General features: G+C 53.1%; 1 protein-coding gene across 1 annotated transcript in view; it reads left to right on the top strand.

Annotated features, from left to right (window-relative positions):
• LOC144142757 (uncharacterized) overlaps nt 1-20383 on the top strand; it is a 206554-nt gene that overhangs the window by 180354 nt on the left and 5817 nt on the right. The window contains exons 4-6 of the mRNA XM_077674455.1: nt 3655-3957; nt 4694-4745; nt 11567-11845. Coding sequence (XP_077530581.1) covers nt 3655-3957; nt 4694-4745; nt 11567-11845 — 634 coding nt within the window. The remainder of the gene's footprint in view (nt 1-3654; nt 3958-4693; nt 4746-11566; nt 11846-20383) is intronic.

Genomic DNA, 20383 nt, shown 5'->3' with positions numbered 1-20383 from the left:
CCCCCAGCACCGGCTGCGGCCGATCCGTGATCAACTCGCCGTTGCGTAGGTGGTTCGTTCTTTATTCCGCCATAAACGCGCCGACGACGCCCGTTATACACGACGAGAGAGCGGGAGCGAGCGATGAACTTCGCGGGCGGCTTAAGTAATCTCGCCGCATCCCCTTCTCCTGCGTCGATTGTTTGTTTTTGTTTTTGGCTTGCGACGATGGAGTCTCGAAACTGAGCCCGGCGGCGGCGTCCGAACGCAGCGTCCGTCGTCTCCCCGCGGCCCTCCATACTGGCTTCGAATGGCTCGTTTGTTTGTATTGGATTCTCAGCGGCCGATCAACTGCGCGCCCTGCTCCTTAGCGGGCTTGGGGGGCGAGGTGCATGGCCGGTGCTTCGTGGAAAGCAGCCGGCTGGGTCGATCGACACCTTCGGTCGGTTTCTTTTATCCCCCTCCTTATTCAACCGCTTCTTTCTCTGTTTCTTTTTTCTAGTCTTTGTGACGGGCTCACCTGTCCTTTTATGCTCCAGGTTATTTTTTATGGATTTTCATACCCTCAGTTGCGTTAGAGACGTTTTCCAACTACTATGCGACGTATTCTGCTGTAGCTGCAACGAAAGAACTTGCCTTTAAGCACCCGCTGAAACGAGGTTGAAACGAGCCCGTTTTTGTAGTATTGTCTGCTACATTACGACCGCTTAAACGTCCGCCATTTATTGGGAGCCTTTTATACCTGCGTTGTTTCGTTTACTATCGCGAATCTTTGATGGCATTTCGTTCGTATTGCTGTATATTTGGAAGTTACGGTTGATTAGTTGGAGACGTCGCGTTCTATTTAGCCTGGTGTCTGTCGTTCGCTCTTATTTTGTCAAGAATGATGGGATTGAGAACTTCAACCGCTGTGGAAGGGTCTTTCACTTTTCTCCGGTCATCGATAGGCGTTACTCGTGTGGTTCGTTGACCCTAGCGCGCACGTGGCGTCTGGGCCGCTCTTGTCCGCCGAAAAAAATATCGTTGTTAGCAGCCGTTAATCCCAACTGAAGCCAAACAGCACCGTTTGTTTCGGAAGGCGCGAAACAACTAACTGTTTTGTTGAATAAGCTTCGCTGGCAGCTGGTCTTGGGAACGGTTCGGCTTCGTCGCTGTTTGCTTTGCCGCTGTAGAAGATGTGTCCGTTTCGGTGCGCGTGGCGAGTGATAATACCACCGACCGAGGCGCGGCGGATATGTAAACATCGCGCAGACGTGTTGGACTCGCAGAAGTTTGTTTATGTTGACGGGAAATGCAGCCGCGTCTTCGCGTTTTGTCTTTCCTCGGGTCCGCGTAGCCACCGCGGGCTTCATTCCGTGTTATTTTAGCCGTGGGCAGCGCCCCCTATTTTATTTTTCCGTCTGGAAGAGTCGTTGCCGCTGGGCAGTTTCAAAAGTCGTCTACTTGTCTGCTATCGGCGGCGCCGCCGCTGACAAATCGTCTGCTGTCTTCGGCCGGTCGTCTGCGCGGGCGCGATGTGTGGTCCGGTACGCAGAGTGGAGTTGTCGATGTCTAGCGCGAATTGTGGCCCAGTGCGCTGAGCGAAGTTGTCAGTGCTATAGTGCATTGTTAGCGATTTTTTGGGGTCGCCTGCCCGCTCGCCCTCGACGAGGCGAGAACGCATCGGCCGCCTTGTTGATGCGTTTGGGGCATGGCAGAAAAGTACGCGTCGATGAAAAAAAAAAAAAAGAAAGAACAGAAGCGGGGTCACCACTCGTCCTTGGGGGGTTCGTGTTTCCAAACCGAGCCAGGATTTGTCGAGTTTGTTCGAACCAGTGGGGTCTTTTTTTTTTTTTTTTTGGGCGTTCATAAGCATTTTAGCTTGCGTATTTTGTTTAGACGCGACGACATCGTCTCAAACATGCAGACGGGTATGGGAGGTTGCTGGAACCATTGCAGCCGTTTCTCGCTAGACGCCTTTTTTTTTAATTTCGAAGAAAAAAGGGAAAAAAACCACTCTGTATATCTGTGTTCGACGGCTGATAGTATCAGTGTGATAAGCTGTTTCCGTGTAACAATTAACGTAATTAATTACCAATTGTTGATACGTAGTGAGCTGAACAAGGAATTCGAAATGCGAGTTCGAAAGATAAAAAAAATCTGTTAACTGGTGTATTAGGGCCTAGGCAGTGTGCTAGCACATGAAACTGCGATGAATTGTTACGTCTTATTTGAACGTACTCCTTTTAAGAAGTACTCCCTGTCGAGCTAAATTTCCAACGATCCTTGTAGAAACACGTCTATTCTGGGTCTGTGCACTGTTAGCTTGAATAACTTCTTCCTACCGTCCGGAACGTAAATCAGACCCTTGTCATCTTCGTGACGTCGGATGGTTGCTGCGCGGCTTGGTATTTCCGGGAGGGTGCTCGAAATTCCGCCGTGGTCCTGGCGTCTTGCTTGCAGTTCGACGCGCTCGCGGGGAGAAAAAAATGAGAGTTCCGGTCGCCGGAGGATATTCCCAACTTCTGTACCCTCTCCCTTTCAATCGCAGCGGCTGCCCACCGAGGGCGCCTGCTAATTTGACGCTTCATTTATCCAGCGCTCGATTGCCGGTGCTCCATCGATAGCCGTTCTTTCATTTAATTATTTTTTTTTTCTGGCGGTCGGCAAAAAGGCGACCTCTGAACTGCACTCAATTGATCGACTCGAATGTGGTTGTTCTGGCGACGTTTCTTGTGTAGCAAGTCTTGTTTTGTCTTCCGCGCCCTGCGAACTGGTCATGGTCAACCGCTGTTCTTGTGAGAAAGAGTTCGGGCGGTGGTCTTGGCAGGTTACCGCGAGCTTTTGTTTCCTTTTTTTTTTTTACGCTGTTGTTCTTAGTTTGGCCTTGTCATAGTTAACAGGCTTTCCTTGCCGTATTCACTAAACCAGTGCGAGCCGTGCGTTAATGCCGTTGCGACCCCTTCCTAGGAGTCAGTGCTTTGCCAATGGAATTTCTTGCCTAACTGGCTTCCTGGACACTGCGGTCTGATCTCCTGTGTATTTCTTGACTTGTCTTGTCTTGTCTTATTCTTCTTTTTCTAGGACTGGTTTCGCAATCGTGTTCACCCCGTCCCGTGTGTTTTTTGCCCCTTTCCGAGCCATTCTTCATCGCTTTGCAGATAACCGTCTGCGACAGTAACCTGTCGTCTGCTATTTCTGTATTCTTCCACTCGTTCGAAACCCGTCCGAAACTCGTTCCTTGTTCGCTATGCCTGCATACGCATTCGACCTTCTGTCTAACGAAATCGCTTTATTGGAAGCCTTTGAGGGTTCCACCTCCAGTTCAAAGAAAACGTCATCCCCGTATTAACGAAAAACCGCCTATAACGAAGTACCGCTTGTAACGAATTTATCGTTATAACGAAAGCTTACACCACATGCGTTTTTTTTTTAAGAAAAAGAAACGAAGCTAACCGAAGTGCTCTCGCCACTTCTTTTTTTCTTTCTCGTCGTCACCAGGCCCTGCAAAGAGAACGTCATCCCCGCATTAACGAAACACCGCGTATAGCGAAGTACCGCTTGTAGCGAATTTATCGCTATAACGAAGGCTTACACCTCCTGCGTGTTTGTTTGATTGTTTGTTTGTTTAAGGAAAAGAAAAACGAAGCTAACCAGAGTGCTCTCTTTTTTTCCCCTCCTTTTTATCGTCACCAGGTCCTGGGGTCGGGCGTGTTCGAACTGCGGCTCGGCTCGTTCTCGAACCCGTCGAACCGCGACTCCCAGGGCGCGTGCTGCTCGACGGGGCTGCCTCCGGCGACCGAGGGCTCGCCGTGCCCGGGCGGCCCGTGCCGCACCTCGTTTCGCGTCTGCCTCAAGCACTACCAGAAGACCGTGGATACCGAGTCACCCTGCACCTACGGCGAGCTCAGCACGCCCGTGCTGCAGCCCGGGTCGGACGGGGCGCTCTTCAACGTCTCCAGGCCGCCCATCCGCTTCCCCTTCGAGTTCTCGTGGCCCGTGAGTTGGAACGAAATTCCTCGGTGCAACGAATTGTTTCGGTTTCTCCGTATTTCTACAAGAACGGTTCTTACGGCGGACCTGTTTCTTTTGGTTTGCCAGCCTCAGGCTCATGTAAGCGGAAATATCGCGTGAACAAAATTCGTGATTCGGCAAATTTTTGTTTACCTTTGGAGTTCTCGTGCCCCGCAAGTTTGCCCGTTATAACGAAATTCTCAATGCAACGAATTTTTTTTCGTTTTCTAGTATTCTATAGAAATGTAACTATATTTAACGTAACGATTTTTATAGCAGGCATATCCCTTTCGTTTTACAGTCTTGGACTTGTACAAACAGGAACATTGCCTGAAGGAAATTCACGGTGTAGCTTTTAGCTTACCGTTTGTCATTCTATACAAAAGCTTAGAAACCTTAGTCTGGCGGAATTTTCTACGTAACGCATTTTTGCTCTCATTAATTTATAAAAACGTATGGCACCTCACCTTAACGAATTTCACGATTTAACGAAGTTTTCGCCTGCGGATACGGCTTCGTTGCGTCGGGGATGGCAACCGCAAAACATTGTGAGATTGGCGAAGCTTCGTTGCGTACTGCTCGTCTTGAAGGCAAGTTTTTGGCCTCCACGTTCCAGGTTATGCCTGATGATGACTTACGATAGCTTTTGTTTGACGATGCCCGTCTTGTTAGTTATTGCTTTTATTATTATTTCTAATTTCGGCTTCGTCTCCCTCCACAGGGAACATTTTCTCTCATCATCGAAGCCTGGCATGAAGGACCCGCGCCAGCCGGTAAGTTGTGGCCACCTTCTCTCTCTTTTTTTTTTTTTTTGACCGTTAAAAGAACGCAGGTGGCGTCCGCGGCAGGTTCAGAGTAATGTGTGTAACACGCAAGGACGCGCCAGCCGCCGTTCCCATTTTCGTTTTCCGCCCACAGGCGACGCAACAGTACTAGTCGTACTTACGCTGTCGCCTTAAGGGACATCAGCGGGTTTGCCGTGGTTAAGCGATTTCATTAGCGGAGCGGGTGGATTGTCGGTCGCAGCGGGCACACGTGCTGTGAATTTCCCGCGACGGCCGATGTTTAGGACCCGTGTTGCAGTACGTAATTCGCTGCATCGTGGACACAACCCTGCTCGTTAGCACGTGCGAAGGTAAAAGGGGTGGGGTGCGTGTTTGTAACCACATAATTGCTCCGTCATTACTGCGAACGCGTCGCGTTAGCGCGCCTAAGGCCTGCGAGAGACTTGGCTTCGGGGAGGTGACGCCGGGAGAACGACAGATTGCCAGCGTACGGCGACTTGTGCTCTTGGCTTTGTGAGCTTTTTTTGTATTATTCAATCGGCGTGGTTAACGACGTGTACGAAGTAACTTTTACGAACTAGTGCTGCACGTTGGTCGTTTTTTTTTTTTTTTTTTGTTAATGCGTACGCATTCTCGTGACGTGTTGCGTTTAGTAGGTACGCGTCGGTCGTAGGTGGTACTTAATAAAAGGCCCTTTGGGACTTTTATGAAGTTACAGAGGAGGGATGTAATAAAAGTCCCCTGGGCCTTATATTAAAATTTATCGTGCGGAAATAATCCTTAGGCGACTCTCCGACAATTGCCACTCGTGTAGTTTTTACGGTGTTATTTTTTCTTTTTTACGATCACGCCCCCGCGAGCGTTGCTGCCAGTTGGTCGAATTTCTCAGTCAGGTTGTTTTCGCTGAAAGAGACGGAAACAATGGGAATGCGTACACAATGTATTACCACTCCTTGAGGGGAGATGTCCGGCATTGTCGTCATCGCGTGTTAGGAGTGACGAGTTGAGCGATCAACGTGTTTCTCCGTCGAGTTTAGCGTCACGCCGGTCGTCGTCCAGCTGACGCACGTCGTCGAAGATAGCAGAACGCCCCCCTCCACGCCACCCCCTTCCCCAGACGATGTACTGGGCAAGAAAGACGTTGTTCTTGAACTACATGAGTAGGCTTGAGAAAGGAGGGAGGGGGGGAGACGAGGCTGCGAGGTAAGCAAGGCGTCAAGAGGAGAGATTCAGGCAATCGCGAGCGTCTTTAGCTTCTCCGGCACGGTGGCAGGAGAATGAAGAGGGAGAGAGGTGAGGAGGAGTTCTCCGTGCGTGGCGAGGAGGCGGCGAGGGAAGCGGTCGAGGCAACACCACGAAGCGGAGAAATAGCAAGAAAAAGAAGCGCGCTGGAAGAAGCAGCAGCAGCAAGAGAAAAGGGTCTACGGCTCGCCGGGGGAAAATGGACCGTGAGAATCTTCGGCGAGCAGCGGCAGCAGCAGGTTGGGGCGGCGGTGGCAGGGAGCCGCCGTGGCGTTTGTTGTCGTCGTCGTGCACGGCCGTGTGTAGGCAGGTAGCGAGGGGGGACGGCCGGCCGGAGAGGAGAGCCGCGTTTGCTGCTGCTGCTGCTTTTCCGAAGCCTCCCGCTGATTTGGTCCCCGCTGGCGGTATTTCGTGATTTTTATTTCTTCCCGTTTTTTTCGGCGGTGTTGCTGCTAAGCTGTGAATATGTACACACACCCCGTCCCTTTCGTCTGATCCTTCTTCCCTCTGTGTGTGCCTACTGGCGTGCGCGTCGTCGCTGGGCCTTTTATTTACACCCGGCTTCCTTTTCCGATTCGCTGTCACCTGTTTGGGGCAAAACTAGGCGCGGCTCGCTTTTTCCGCACAAAACTGCGTGGACGGTTTCTTTTCCCGTCGATTTTGGAGGTTGCTTGATTTGCGCGTTCACCGCCTCTTTGGCGTCGGTCGTCTGCGAGTCGCGCTGGATAGCAGACGATTCCGTGCAGGCGACAGCCCGGTGCAGGCGATAATTCGGGAAATGGCGAGGAATGCGTGCGTTGCTTCCCGGGAATTCGGGAAATCGTGAGTAATTCGAATGTTAGTTCGCGGGAAGCAACTTTGGGATTTCTCTCGAATTGTGTAAAGACAGCTACCCAGCTGCGCCCATACGCCGAACGCCGGCCGAAGAAGCCAGCTCTCGCGGGCCGCAGCGCGGCGCTTTTAATTGGCTGGTTACCGCCGGATCAAGAGTGCTCGCGAGGGCTTTCGAGTCACGTCACCGCGAGCCGCCGCCGCGCAGGGCGGCTTTCGAACTGGCCGTTTGGCAGCAGCGACTAACCTGCCGAGGCATTTAACTTTGCCGCTCTCCGCTTTGCGTTTTTCGTCCTGCGCCACAGCAGCTCTCCGCCTCTGGGAGCGTTTTCTTGTTAATCTTCTGTAACGGGGCGAGCCGGTTTGCGCGCGCGGTGGACGAAGCGAGAGGAACGCTCTCCGCTGCTGCTGCTGCTGCTGCTGCTTCAGCGGTGGCGGCGGCGGCTTGGCTTGGCTGCAAAAGAGCAAGCAAAAGGCGTGCGGGACAAATACGCGAGCCGCGTGGGAAAATGATGCCTGGCTTCTCGCTGGGTGCTGCTTCCACGCCGGCCTGATTGGCCGATGCGGAACAAGCCGGCGGCGGCATTTCGCGGCCGCGAACGCCTGTCGTCTGCTACGAGAAGAGGTCCGGTCGTCTGCGAATGCGCGCGATCGTCTGCGTTCTGTTTAATCGCGCTTCGCTGGCGCCTTTCAATTATTTCGGGAAAATATGGTGGGGATGCCATTTAGAAGCGCTCTCGCCGTCCCAATTTCGTTACATGTTTCCGCATTTGTAATTTCCTGGCGAATTCCGGTTGCTAGTACGGCTACTCGTCGCCAGACTTGCAAACGTGAACTGTCGACTCTGCACAGTCGGATAAATGCATCGGTGCGCTCGGTCCGTCCCATAATAAATGGCTCATCGTTAAAGCGCCCCCTACGCTGCCCGTCCGTCGTAGTGAAAGTTCGAAAGGCTCTTCGAACCTTTGAAATCGAGGCCGACTGTTCGCTTGACTGGGTGTGTACCGCTCGGCGTGGGGGCTGGCCGCTAGCCTGCGCAGACGGAAGGCAGACGATGAAGAAAACCAGCAAACAAGCCTGCTCCGGATCTCAGGCTTCCGGGTCGATAGAACAACCGTGACCGAGTTTGGGAGCGTGCTCGTCCTGCGAATCTCCCATCGCCTGTATCCAAGGGGGAACGCCCTTCGGTGAATTGAATTCCTTTACTTTTTTGTATCACGACCGCTAAAATAGCGTTGGGAAGTGAGGCGTAGCGGCTACCTGATGCGTCTCAGCACTCAGTTTTTTTTACAGTGCTCGTAAAGAAAAAAAAAAAAAAGGTTCCGACGGTTTCTATTACGCGATTATTACTTTATCGTCGCCGTTAAGTGAAGTTCACCGCGCGATCTATTGCTTCGCCGCCGGCTGTACCGGAGACTCCGCTTATTACGTCACCGGTTCCTGAATAATTAGTTATCGCGATTGAACGTATGCTGCGCGTTAGCTCGAGTTAGTGTGATCGCGCTGTCGTCGTCCGAGCTTCATTTTCATCCGATAACCATCGTTGCGCGGGCAGGCCGGGGCCCTTAACGACGCCGTTGCCGTCTGCTCACACGAAATCGTCTGCTGAGAGACGCTCTTCGCGCATGCGCTAACGGCGGTCGGGCGGCGAGGAAGAGTCGCCGAGCCGGAGCGAGCAAGGAGGGCGGCTTAGCAAGTTGTGGGAAAATCAGGCTCTTCCGAGGCCGATATAATTTCTGCGCGCCGCGCTTGGCTGCTCCGAGGGTCGCGGTCTCACGGACGCTGCCGTCGCCGCTTCGTAAGCTTCTTTTTTCGGGTCCTCCACCTTAACTTGGTCGCCGCCGCTGTGCTCCCTTTCCCCGCTGGTTGCGCTCCGTGGATCTTCGGCTTTTTCTTGTCGTCTGCTAGGGACTTTTTTTTTTTTTTGTCGTCTGCTAGGGATTTGCCTGCCTCTCTCTTCTGCGTTTTCTCCCTATTTTGTTTGTTTCGTTTCTTTTCTCGCCAATTCCGCTTTCATTGTTTCCGTTCGTCTTCATTACGCCGCGTTTATTTGAACCTTTTTATTGCGTCTCGTTTCTTAAATCCTCACTGTCGTCACTCCCTTTTTCCCCTCTCTCTCTCTTTCCCGGCTATGCGCGCCTGTGTGTGTGTCGGATGCTGATCTCTCGCGTGGGCATATTTTTAGTTTGTCACCCTCTTCCCGGCGTGGAATGCTTTTGTTTTTCCATCGCACTGAGCGGCTAGAATAGGCGGCTCCTACCACCGCCTTCGCGGTGGTTTAAAAGGCGAACTGCTCGGTCGCTGTGTTTCCTGAGAGAATTCACGCTCGCCCGCGCAGCAACTAGTTGCTGCTTTTTTTTCTGTCTTCCTTCTCTTCAGGGTTATGTGGGCAACTTTGGGGCCGGTGTCGCGCTTCGTTTCCTTGCCTCCATGCGGCCATTTTTGTTATCGTCTGCTAACTCCTTTGTGTGTGTGTGTAGCTTTCCGCCGGCATTGTGCGCGCGTGCGTCGTCTGCTGTGAGCGCAGTTTAGCTTTTTTTGTCGTCTGCGCGTTCATTTTTCGTCTGCGAACTCGTTGTTGGCGATGTCTGTTAGTTTGTCCCTGTCTTTCCTTATTCTCCGCGGCTTCTGGCATGCTCGGCGTTATGGTTGACGGAGCGTATTACTCGGCGTTGCCCGCATTGTTTTCGCCGTATTCTCTCTCTGCTGGCGCGTTTTCTTTTTTTGTTTGCTTTTCGGACTTTAACCGGCCGGAAAGGTGGGAAAGAAACGCACCTATCTCCGGGAGACTCGCCGACTTTTTTGCGATTTGAGCTGAAGCGGCTTACAGGGGGCTGGGGGTTCGACCGTTCTTGAAGGAAGAGGGTGGGAGCGTCTTTTAAAAAGCGGAAGCGATGTAAGACACCGAGGGAACGGGAGAGGGGTGGTGTGGAAAAGAAAGAGATCTGGAAAAAAGTACCGCTCCGCCCAGGCAGCGCGCCGGCTCGTTTCGTGCAGATGCCACTTCCGTCCGTGCGACCATTAGAAGGGAAAAGCGTGCACACACGCGAAAAAGCTCCTTTTGGTGTCGTCCGGCGACGCTTTTCTGACCTTAGGACGCACGAATGCGTGCGTGGCTTTGCATCCCGCGTTTTATTTTTTTATCGTCCCCTACCTCCCTGCTTTATTTTTGCGACTGCCATTGCTGCTGGTTTGTGTGACTGCCTTTTCTGATCTCTATCTACATCGGGCTACAGATATCGGGTGATTTGGAAAAATAAAGGACGTATTTTTTAGCCCTGGCATTTTCAAAAGTTGTTACTGTAGCAAATCCACGCGTCAATTGGACTTGCATTGATAGAAATCACGCTGTGTGTTCTTGTTCATGTTTCGTTTGTCCATGGCTACGTACACACACAAAGACAGAGCGACAGAGAGAGAGGTTAACTTGTAACGTACCGGCCCGAGTTTCTAGTTCTGCACACCTAGCGCTCTCTGTCTTGAAGCATTTTAGCTTTTCCGTTTTAGCAATAAATGTCGTCTGCTGTCATTGTCCGCGTCGTAGTTTGTGTCACCACCGCCGCCTCTTGCCTTCCAGCCGAACTAGCGAGAGTTCAGTTGCGTGAGACGCTAGAGTTCAGCTGTGTATAGGCAAGCTGGCGCGACAGCTTGCTCGACACTGACGTGGCCTTCCTGTGCCCGGCCGCTTGAGCTTACTTGGTGCGCTCGCTGGACCGTCGTTCGCGAGAAGGGGGCGCAGAGCATCGCGCGACGCTATCTCAGGTTCCTTCACCTCTCGGGCGCGGAAGACAACAGCTGAGGCCGAGAAGACAAAAGAAGTGACCCCCAGCGTGCTGCTGCTGCTGCTACCCGGCGCTCTCATTCAGAGGCCGTACAGCACGGCGGAACGCGGTTAATTGGAAGGGAACAACTTCTTTCATTGCCCCCCCTCGCTGCTTCCCCCCCCCCTTGTCGGCACCCGCGTCGTTCAAAGGATCGCCTTGGATTGTCTCGCGCTGGCTCCCGTCGGCTTGCTTGCTTGCTCGCGCTTTCCAGTGAGTGGCCCGCGGTGTGGTTCGTACCCGCACTTTGGCGCGCGGGGCTTGTGTCTCGGTGCCTTTTTTTAATTGGCCGTGACACGCGGTGAATGAGTGACGGCGAGTAGCGTGTATCCTGCGCGGTTTCGTGGAAGTGGCTCTTTCAATGCTCCGTGGTGTTCGCGTGTGAGTGTGTTTTGCTACGGACTGGAGACGAACGATAGACGCGGTAAATGCCCTAGTTTAAGGGGAACATCCTGGCTGACGAGGCGTGTCTCGGTGTGTCAGGGCGGGATGCTTGCACCGGGTTTGGGGGATCAATTTCGACGGGAGGGTATTGAAATTTTGAGTGCGTTGTACTAGTTTTCGTCTTCGTTACCGTAAGCCGAGAGCCGAATCATAGTTGAGGCGGAAACAGCTAGATGCATCACGATTGAAGTTATTTGCAACACCTGTAGAATAGCTGATAGCCGACCCTAAGCGACAGAAAGCGTCGTTCTCTATCCGCGCGGTAAATAGCTCACACAGGCGGGCATGTCGAATAGCAACGGGTGGAAGACGCACACGCGTGCACAAAACAATAACAGACGATGTAGAGGGCAGTGCGCGTTCAGTAGCTGACGATGTAGCAAACACACCACAGGACATGGCGATTATCGCGGTTAGCTCGTGGCGAAGAGTCTTTTTCTGAGAGTGTGTCTTCCTTTTCCGTTGGCGCAGGTGGTCCGTCGTCCACGGGGGGCGTCCACCGGACGCTGGTGGCGCAGATGTCGACGCAGAAGTGGCTCGCAGTGAGCGACTCCTGGACGCCCGGCACGCTTCAGCGGGAGCGCTCGGCGCTGTCCTTCTCGTACCGCGTCCGCTGCCAGGAGCACTACTACGGCTCCGACTGCGCCAAGCTGTGCCGGCCCCGCGACGACAAGTTCGGACACTACACGTGCAGCGCCGCCGGCGACGTCGTCTGCCTGCCCGGGTGGAAGGGCGACTACTGCAGCAAGGGTGAGTCTGCGTCCCGTCGCCTCCTCTTCACTCGACAGGACGGTCCTAGTGCGCATGCGCCGCGCAATTTCCCCAGTGTCTACACCTTACCTAGGTTTGAAGCGCGAAAATGCCTATACTTTTCGGGCAAACAACCAAGCAGCATCGTAAGTATTCCCCGCAGCGACGAGTAATTGGCGCAGTGCAGTCCGATTAATGCCTGGGTTTTATGCAGTAAAGCTTCGTTATAACAAAACCGCTTTAGAGAAATCTCGCTTTACTCGGAGAGTTTCACAGTACCCACCGCCGTGCCTGAAAAGCAAATCACCGCGCTTAGTCGTGCGTTCGTTGCCTTTCGTGTCTTCGACTGCCAAGAAACAGGTGCAGATGACGGCAAAGATGGCCTCTTTTTTTGTTTCTTCCATTCTATTTGAGAAGCTTTCGAAGTCGAAATTTCCGGTGAGCTATCGTCGTAACGGTCCGTTTGCGGGAACGAATGAAAGCCATTTCGTAGCAGCCCTTAGAGGCGCGCGTGTTTACTCGAAAGCCATGAATGAACGGGGCAGGAGGAGGAGGAGGAGGGGAGGGGGAGGGTTACTCACTCGCGAGTGTCGTCGCGTCGTCCAAATTCGCACGGCGCCGGATTTCCTCGGAAGATGGGGGGGACTCCTGCCCGCCGTGGTGGCTGCGGGGGTGATGTCACATCCGTCGTTTCGTAACCCCTCCGCCCCGCGCCCCAGCTCATCAATCCAGCCGCCCGTGACTTTCACCCCTTTCTCCCTCTGCTTTCTCCCCCCCCTTTCTCCCCTCCCCCGCCTTACTCCGGGGGTGCCGCTTTTTTTTTTTTTAATGCTTTCCCTCTTCTCCTTACTCAGTGCGCTGCCTTCGAATCGGTTTTTATGGTTGTTTAGAGTTATCCTTTCGAACTTATTCGCACTGGGCGCAGCCAGTCTTGCTGACGTCCATTTAATTGGCGCAAGCGACAGGGCCGTCTAATTGCGCATGCGTGGCACAGTCCCCGAACATGCTGCCGAGATGTCGGCAGTGTTTGAAAGGATGGAAAGGATAGATCGTAGTAGTGGGGCGAAAGTTTTTGCTAGCCATTCTTCTTCTGTATCCTGTTGGGGTTGCGTCGCTTGTGAGCTCGTTTGTGGACTTAGTTCGCACCGTGTTGCTGCGTTTAAATAAATAGTCGTTGTGGTCGCAGTGCAGAAAGTGGGTGGACTAACTTGCATTGGTATACGAATTAGGACGGAGTAAAGGTGTCGCGGCATACTAACGGTACCTGTCGTGGCAACGTGTAGGCGCAGATCAAGAAAAATAGCGCATTTCATGGTCGCTTTTAAACAGGCCAGCGTCAAATTTGATTTCGTGATTAGCATTTCTCCTTTTTTTTTTTTTTTTTTCACCAGTCTTATAGATATTTCGGCGCCCCCACAGCGCGAACTTCTTCCCCGCGTAGGCGTTCTCCGCCGCGGTCGTTTCGGATACATGGGCGGACAGTATACAACGTCACACAGAACGTTCAGTCCTCGGTTTTAGAGGAGACACAACGCAACGCTTGCGGAGGTTTTTTTCACGAATGCCCGTGAGCATTGAATTTCCTCCTGTTTTTTTTTTTTTTTTTCTCTCTCTCTCACTTCAGGCGCAGTGGAGATATATTCTGGCGCGCGTACGACGCGTCACACGGGCGGCGCAACTGATAGTCTTCTCGTACGCTGGAAAACGGCCCGGCGACTGACTGACTGATGAGCTATCTCCGTGTGGCCGGTTTCGTGCGAACCGGGGAGAGGACTCCCCCCGGACCGATTCTTGTTTCTGGTTTATTTATTTTCCCCTCAACGTCTGACATGTTTTGTCGCGCGCATCATTTCCTCTCCAAGCTGCGTGGCCGTATTTTCGAAACCAGAGAGACAAAAAAAATGTCTCTGAGAGAAACGGAAAAGGGAGAGACATTTTCACCCCGCTCTCGGCGCGTTTTTCCAGGACGGCGCGATATTTTATTCCCTGCTCTACGGCTGGGACAAGAACTGAATGAAGAAAAAAAAAAGAGGGGGGGGGTGTAATGCGTGTGAAATGGGCGGGGAAAACGGACGGATGGAGGTAAGAGAGTGAGAAAGGACCGGAGTGAAAATGAAGCGCCTTCTTGGTCTTTTTCGGCGTTGTCTCTCAAGTTGAGGGCTTCTTCCGTCCTCCGACGGTGTCCCCCGGCGTGGGAGCATCGACGGAGACGTCTGTGTGAGCGTAGTCCGCGAGTTTGTTGCCGTCGTTCGCTCGTACCGCCAGTAACTTCGCCGGCGTGGCGAGTGAAACGTTTTCGCTACACAGTGGCAACGTTGTTCGCCCCTCGTAGCCAACTTCTCCCCACCAACGCTTCTTTTAGTGGCGAAGCACCTTAGGACCTCGCTTTGTCCGTGGCTTGTCCCTTGGCGTCCGTGTACACAGCGTTGCGCATGCGCGAGGAGCATTGGATTGGATTGGATTTGGATTAAATTGAATTGTATCGGATTGGATTGGATTGGAATTGTATATACTGTACACACGCGTTGTCACGCGCGAGTGGGCAATGCCACGGGTGATTTACGGTAAAAAACGATCCCCAGTGCTTCGCCCAGTCGTCATGATTCACCTCGTTGAGATGCGTGAGTTTCTTATCTCTTATCTTTGTCAGCTTTCTTAACTAGAGTAGTTTCCTGTGGACGTGCTGGCAAATAAATGTTCCGTCGTCTTGATTACACGTTTGTTTTTTTCGATAAGAGTAGCTATTAAAACGTTAGAAGTGGACCTTAGCGAAGTGCGAACGACATTTTTGTCGTGTTCGATATCGAAAATGCCTTTGCCGAAATCCGATATCGAATATTGTGAATTATAGACCCCACCCCCCCTTCGGACAGGACACCCACACGCACGCACTGAATACAGTAGGACTTGATTGCTGGCTAGTTGGTTCATGACGTGCGCTCTCGTCTTGTCCTCTCATCTCATCGTCCTCGTCTTTTGCGCAAACTTATTCCTTCGTACGTACTGAAAGCAGGTCTTCCTTTATCTCTGACACTTCCCGCTTGTTTCGAGCGCAGTTTTAAGCCTGGGTGTATCGTCCCCTCGGTCGTTTTTCGACTTGTCGATCGTGGCACATTTGCCCTGTATAGCCGCCTCCTCGCAGGGCGTCCACTGAAGGAGGCGCCGCGTATTTGCCGCCTTTACGAGAAGCTTCACTGAGAACGCTTTTAAAGGACCTTCCATTCATTGTCTCGCCATTCTTACACCCGCTTTACCGTTTTTTTTGTTTTTTTTCTCGCCCCCCCATTTTTTCTACCCGACCATTCAGAGGGGCCCTTCTTCGGCCACGCCCGCTTCCATTGTTTCGGATTCACGCGCGCATTGTATCGCAGCCCGCACGCGCTGTTTCTGTCTTCTTTTTTTTTGTCTCGCGACTTGGCTCGGCTGTATGAACGTACTATCCAAGTCTATCCATCGTTGTAGCCACTTCCCGCCGCAAAACGCTGAACGACACGCATCAAACTCCCGCTTGGACGTGGAAGCCGTTCAGGCTGGCGTTATTGCTCGGATTACTTTTTTAAAATTGGTATTTTAACGCAAGCCGGACGACGAAGAAACAAAAATTGCAGCGTAACGACCATTGTCCTCTCTACGCTTGCTTCGTGTGTTGCGCTCTTCGAAAGAAGGCCGGATAACGTATACTCGTTTCCTAAGACGCCTCGACAAGTACATACTTATGCTACCGAGTATTTTTCCTGGCCCGTGAGTCAGTTTGTGCGCGTTTTCCCTTTCCGCCTTTTGTGATGCTTCTCCGCATTATTCCATTTTTTTTTAGGGGCGCCCGCAATCGCGTTACTGTGCCGTGAGTCGGCGCGTTCCCAGGGTGTGCGCGGCTGCTGCGTGAGTGACCGAAGTACGCGGGCGCCCGTTCCTTACACGCTCTTTTGTTTTGTGTAATTATTGCGTTTTCTTTCGTTTTTTGAGGAGGGGGGGGGGTGTAACCGAACGCGGGCAGCAGCAGTAGCAGCGGCGAGCAGGTCGTTTTCGGGAGTCGCCCGCGAGCTGCCCGCTGTTTTTTAGAGGCGGTGTGGGGGGAGGGAATTTCCCGTGCGAATTTGCCGAGCGCTTTTCGGGGCGTTGCAAGCAGTACGCGAACCTTCTCCTCCTTCTTCTCCTCTCTCTCTCTGACCACTCCAGTAAACCCTCCTTGTGAACCTTTTCTTCTTTTCTTTCTTTTCTGGGGGCCGTATGAAGATGCTGAAGGGGGAATTTTAGGCGGTCGAGCTCGAAATCCAAGTGCGTGTCGTAATCGAAATGCTTGTTTCTGAGCGATTGCAACTCCACTCGCCGTGCCTAACTACGGGCTGAGTGAGAGAAAAAGGGAGAGAGTGAGGAGCTGGTGTAGGAGTGGGGGAGGGTGAAAGAGGGAGTGGGGGCGGCGGGGGAACGAGCTGTTGTCTCTTCCTGACGCGCGCGCGGTATTTAACCGTTTCCGTTCACACGGTCGCGCACGGGCTTGTTCGCCGCCCGCCTCGGCTGTTGCCGTCGCCGCGTCTCTTGATGATAGAAAGGCCCTAGTCGTAGGAGCGAGACGGCGAGTCCGCGGAGGAATCGACGGCGATGGCGAACGGTTCGCGGCAGTTTCACTTTCTTATTCACAGACGCTTCTAAGGTGTCGAGGTCGTTCGTTCCACTTGCGTTGTTGCGTCCGCGTGACGAGGGCTGTGGACAGCTCGTGTGTCTCTTCTTTCCGCCTGCTTCAGTTCGGTCACGGAGGATAAAATCTGCTCCGGGAGCGTCTCGGCGAACGCAAGACGTCCTGACGTCACGCTCAGAGCTTCGGTGGTCGGCTGCCACATCTGCGCGTCAAAACGCATTTTTAAGTACTATTGGGCTCTCGTGTTCCGTCCTAAGCGCCTATTCCGCATTTATCAATGTGCAGGCGCCGCGAGGAGGACACCGTTACAGGATTAAAAAGAGGGGAACAGCGCAACACGAGACGAAACACATGAAGAAAGTTACAACCACGAGCGCTGTTGTAAATGGCCGCAGCACTTTCTCCATGTGTTTCGTCTGTGTTGCGCTGTTCCCCTCTTTTTAATCATGCGCCAACTCGCCCAAGCCTTCACCATTGCAACCGTTGCGGGATGATTGCAGCAGCATACAGATCATTCCCTGCGGCGATCGCGTACGGGAAACATGTTCGAGCTCATCTACTAAGTTAAAGAACAATCACCGTAATGACGGCTTGGTACAAAGGACTCCGTCGACCTTTTTGGTCAGCAGCAGCAAGCACGCCGGCACAGTGAAGCAAGCAGCTCTCCCGATTACACCGGTCGGTGGACGAACCCCGGGGGGCTAGGTTCGTAGATAAGAGGCGCGCGGTGGGGGAGGCGAGTTCAGTAGCTCACCAGGTAGCCGACCTGGAGGAAGCAACGCACCGACCAAAATGGGCACTGCGCGGGGGCAACTGGGCGGCGGTGGCTTCTTCTTTGGGGAGGGGGGAGAGGCTCTCCGTTGTGCTTACCGGTATAATCACCTCTCGGCGCCTGTGTGTATGCCTCTTCTGCCGCGTCTTCTTCGCTCCTGCAGAGTTGCCGGCGCGTTTAGAAAGAAGCACCACCAGCGCCGCTGCGCTTTTCTTTCGCGGGCCCTTTTCCTTTCCGCTCTCCAATCATGTTTCCCCCTCTACCGCTACCTGTACGCCGAGCTTTCTCTTTTTTTCTTTCTGTTGTTCCCCCGTGTGCAGTACGGAGCCGTTTTGTTGGGCTTGAGAAAGCCTGCCGCTCATTTCGGCAGCTTAACCTTTCCTTTGACCTGAAACCCCCTCTCACTCATCATCCTTCGCCTTTTTTCTTTTTAATATTTTTTTTCTGTATGTGTGTCGCTTGTAAGGAATTCTTTGCAAGTCTCCTCCTGCGCAAGCCCCAACTTAGGCCTCGCGCGCTTTTCCTCCCCGTGTTCACTTTTCGCTGCTAAGAAAAAAAAAAAATTATCTTCGGACGCGTTTTGTTTGGGAACGAGAGGGCGCACTTTTAGCGGGTACCGCATCGCGCGCCGTAGTACGATCCTTGCTCGGAAAAGGTGGTCGGTGCTAGAGCACTGCACGGGCCGAAATTTCTAGGCCCGGCCCGACCCGGCCCGGTAGAGACACGGCCCGGGCCCGGCCCGGGCCCGACAAGTTTTTAAAACGGGAGCCCGAGCCCGGCCCGAGCCCGACAAATTTTTAAAATGTGAGCCCGAGCCCGGCCCGAGCCCGGGAAAAATTTAAAATATCAGCCCGAGCCCGACCCGAGTTCAAAAGGCTATAAACATGAGCCCGAAAACGTTTGCTGTTTTTAACCTTAAAGCGTAAGCATAAAGCGACTGCATAAAGCAATGAATGGGAAATACTGTGATCACAATAATATAATTAGGATTTTGTTAGTGTTGACTCAACTGACTAAGTTTACGTACATTTACTGCTGGAATATTTGACAGCATTTTGCCTGTTGCTAAAGGAACTCGGAGATTGCGCCACGGGTTCAATTCGGGTCCATACACGAACGCGCCTGAAATTTGAGCAGATGACGTGTCCGCTTTCATGGCTTCATTTCTGTCTTTCCCTTCAGTGATGAAGGCAGCATTATTTTGTCTGCGTTTGTTTTCTTTTCTGCCTTGAATCATGGTTTCAAAACTTTTTATCCGAAACATTGGTTCTGCTTCGAAAATGGGTCCCCGAAACTATGCACGGTTGTGACTACCGCCCGTACGAAAACATGTGGGCGTACGGCGTTCCTACTTTCGGCAAAAGAATGGGGATGTGCGGACCTTGAAGGCAGCAGCTGATGGCAACAAATCTTGTCTGCCTTGCCTCGGCATTTTTGGGTGACAGCTTGCTTTCCGAAGTGGAGGAACCGCTTCAGTAGGGTTTGGTTTCGCCCTCCACGGACCCGTAGCATCCCGACGACGCTGCGGCCGCGCATGTGCGCTGTGACTGACCCATTTATTTTGTTCGACGACGACTTCGAGCCAGCCCGCCACCACCGGGGGGGGGGGGGGGGGGGGGGGGTTCCGGCAACCGTTCGAGACAAAGCGACGACGCGGGGCCGCACGACCCTTCGTGGAACTTCTGTGAGGCGGACCCCGGCGACGGAACCTTTACGGCTCCCAGCCTCAGGGGATGTGTTTTTGTTGTTTTGTGAATGACTGCTTCTCCCCGCGTCTCCTCTCTCGTGCCTATTCCACCAACCCCCATCCTGTACACAGCAGTGTATTCGATGTGTGCACTCAAAATAAAGAGCTGTACTCCCATTCTTCAGCCTCCCGCTTCTTGTGGAGGCCCAGGCGCTTGGAATGCAGGGCCACGCGTCGTGACCGAGGAGCCGCTTGCTACCACGGAGGTGGCAACAGTAGACAGTGCGAAGTCTATGTCGCCTTTGTTCTGTTTGTTTTATTTCAAAAAGCAGAAATAAAAGACAGTCATGTTGTATTGTGTGTCTGGAGTGCCCTCGCCTGGCCTGCTCTCTCCCACTATGCTGCCCAGACTGTCTGTTTTATAATTGATGTGAAGGCTTTCTGAGCGGAATCGTCTATTTATCATGTTTTTTAACGGCGCCATAGTGACATTGCACTTCGCTTTTTTTTTCTTTTTACTTAACCTCAAATATCAATGGGAAAACTTGCTATCAACAATTTAGAATTAGCGTCACACCACTGCCGTGCCTCAGGCACTGCTCGGGCCGGCTCGGGCCGGCAAGGCCCGAAACATTTTTCGTTCAACCCCGAGCCCGGCCCGGGCCCGAGAAAATGTGTGCTACCCGGCCCGAGCCCGGCCCGCGGGCCGGGCCGGGCTCGGGCTTTCGGGCCGGCCCGGGCCCGTGCAGTGCACTAGTCGGTGCGAGCTGCCGGTCGTCGCGCACAACACCGTCCCGCCACTTTGGGCGATTAGTCGTCGGTGGCGTCGCCGCGGACGTGGTCGAACTTTTCCTACTCCTCCACCTCCTGCGCGCAAGTGGAGGGGAAAATAAAGAGTGCGCGCGCAAAGGAGAAGCGCCGCGGGTGCTTCTTTTTGCGCGGACAAAGTCGCCCGTCGTTCTTCTTTTGTTGCCGCGCATCATTAGGCTTTGGGTCGTTTGCTCCTGCCGAGAGCGACCGCCGTGCGATCAGAAAAAAAAAGGGGGGGGGGGAGAAGGGGGGTGTAAAGGCTTCTCGTGTTGTAGTAGCTCTTGCTGGGGGTGATCTTTTTCTCCTCCCGTCCGGTCCGGTAATGCAGAGGTGTCGGCGTGCGCGCGCGTGAGTCGGTGATGGAGGAAATCGTCGTGTGTGCCACCGTATACTTTGGGCCCGGCTTCGTTCCTTCCTCGTGTTATCCGCGCGTGAGAGCTGCTGTTCGATGTCGTCCCTCGTGTTTTTTCCCTTTATCATCCTCTGCGTTCATCACAAAGTGTACGAAAACAGTGAAGGAGGGGGAACGTGACTTTCAAGGTTCTGGCGTTATTTTTGTGTCGTCGAAAAGTTGGCTTTCGGAGTGATTTGCTCTGTGCCGGAAGGTGTCTTGCTTCGGAGCCTTACGGTTTT

This window comes from Haemaphysalis longicornis, unplaced genomic scaffold (assembly GCF_048455015.1).
Source record: "Haemaphysalis longicornis isolate Haplotype H1 unplaced genomic scaffold, Haemaphysalis longicornis Haplotype H1 scaffold_6, whole genome shotgun sequence".
NCBI lineage: Eukaryota > Metazoa > Arthropoda > Arachnida > Ixodida > Ixodidae > Haemaphysalis > Haemaphysalis longicornis.
The sequence above is the reverse complement of the archived record's forward strand: the minus strand, read 5'-3'. Positions and strand labels throughout refer to the sequence as shown.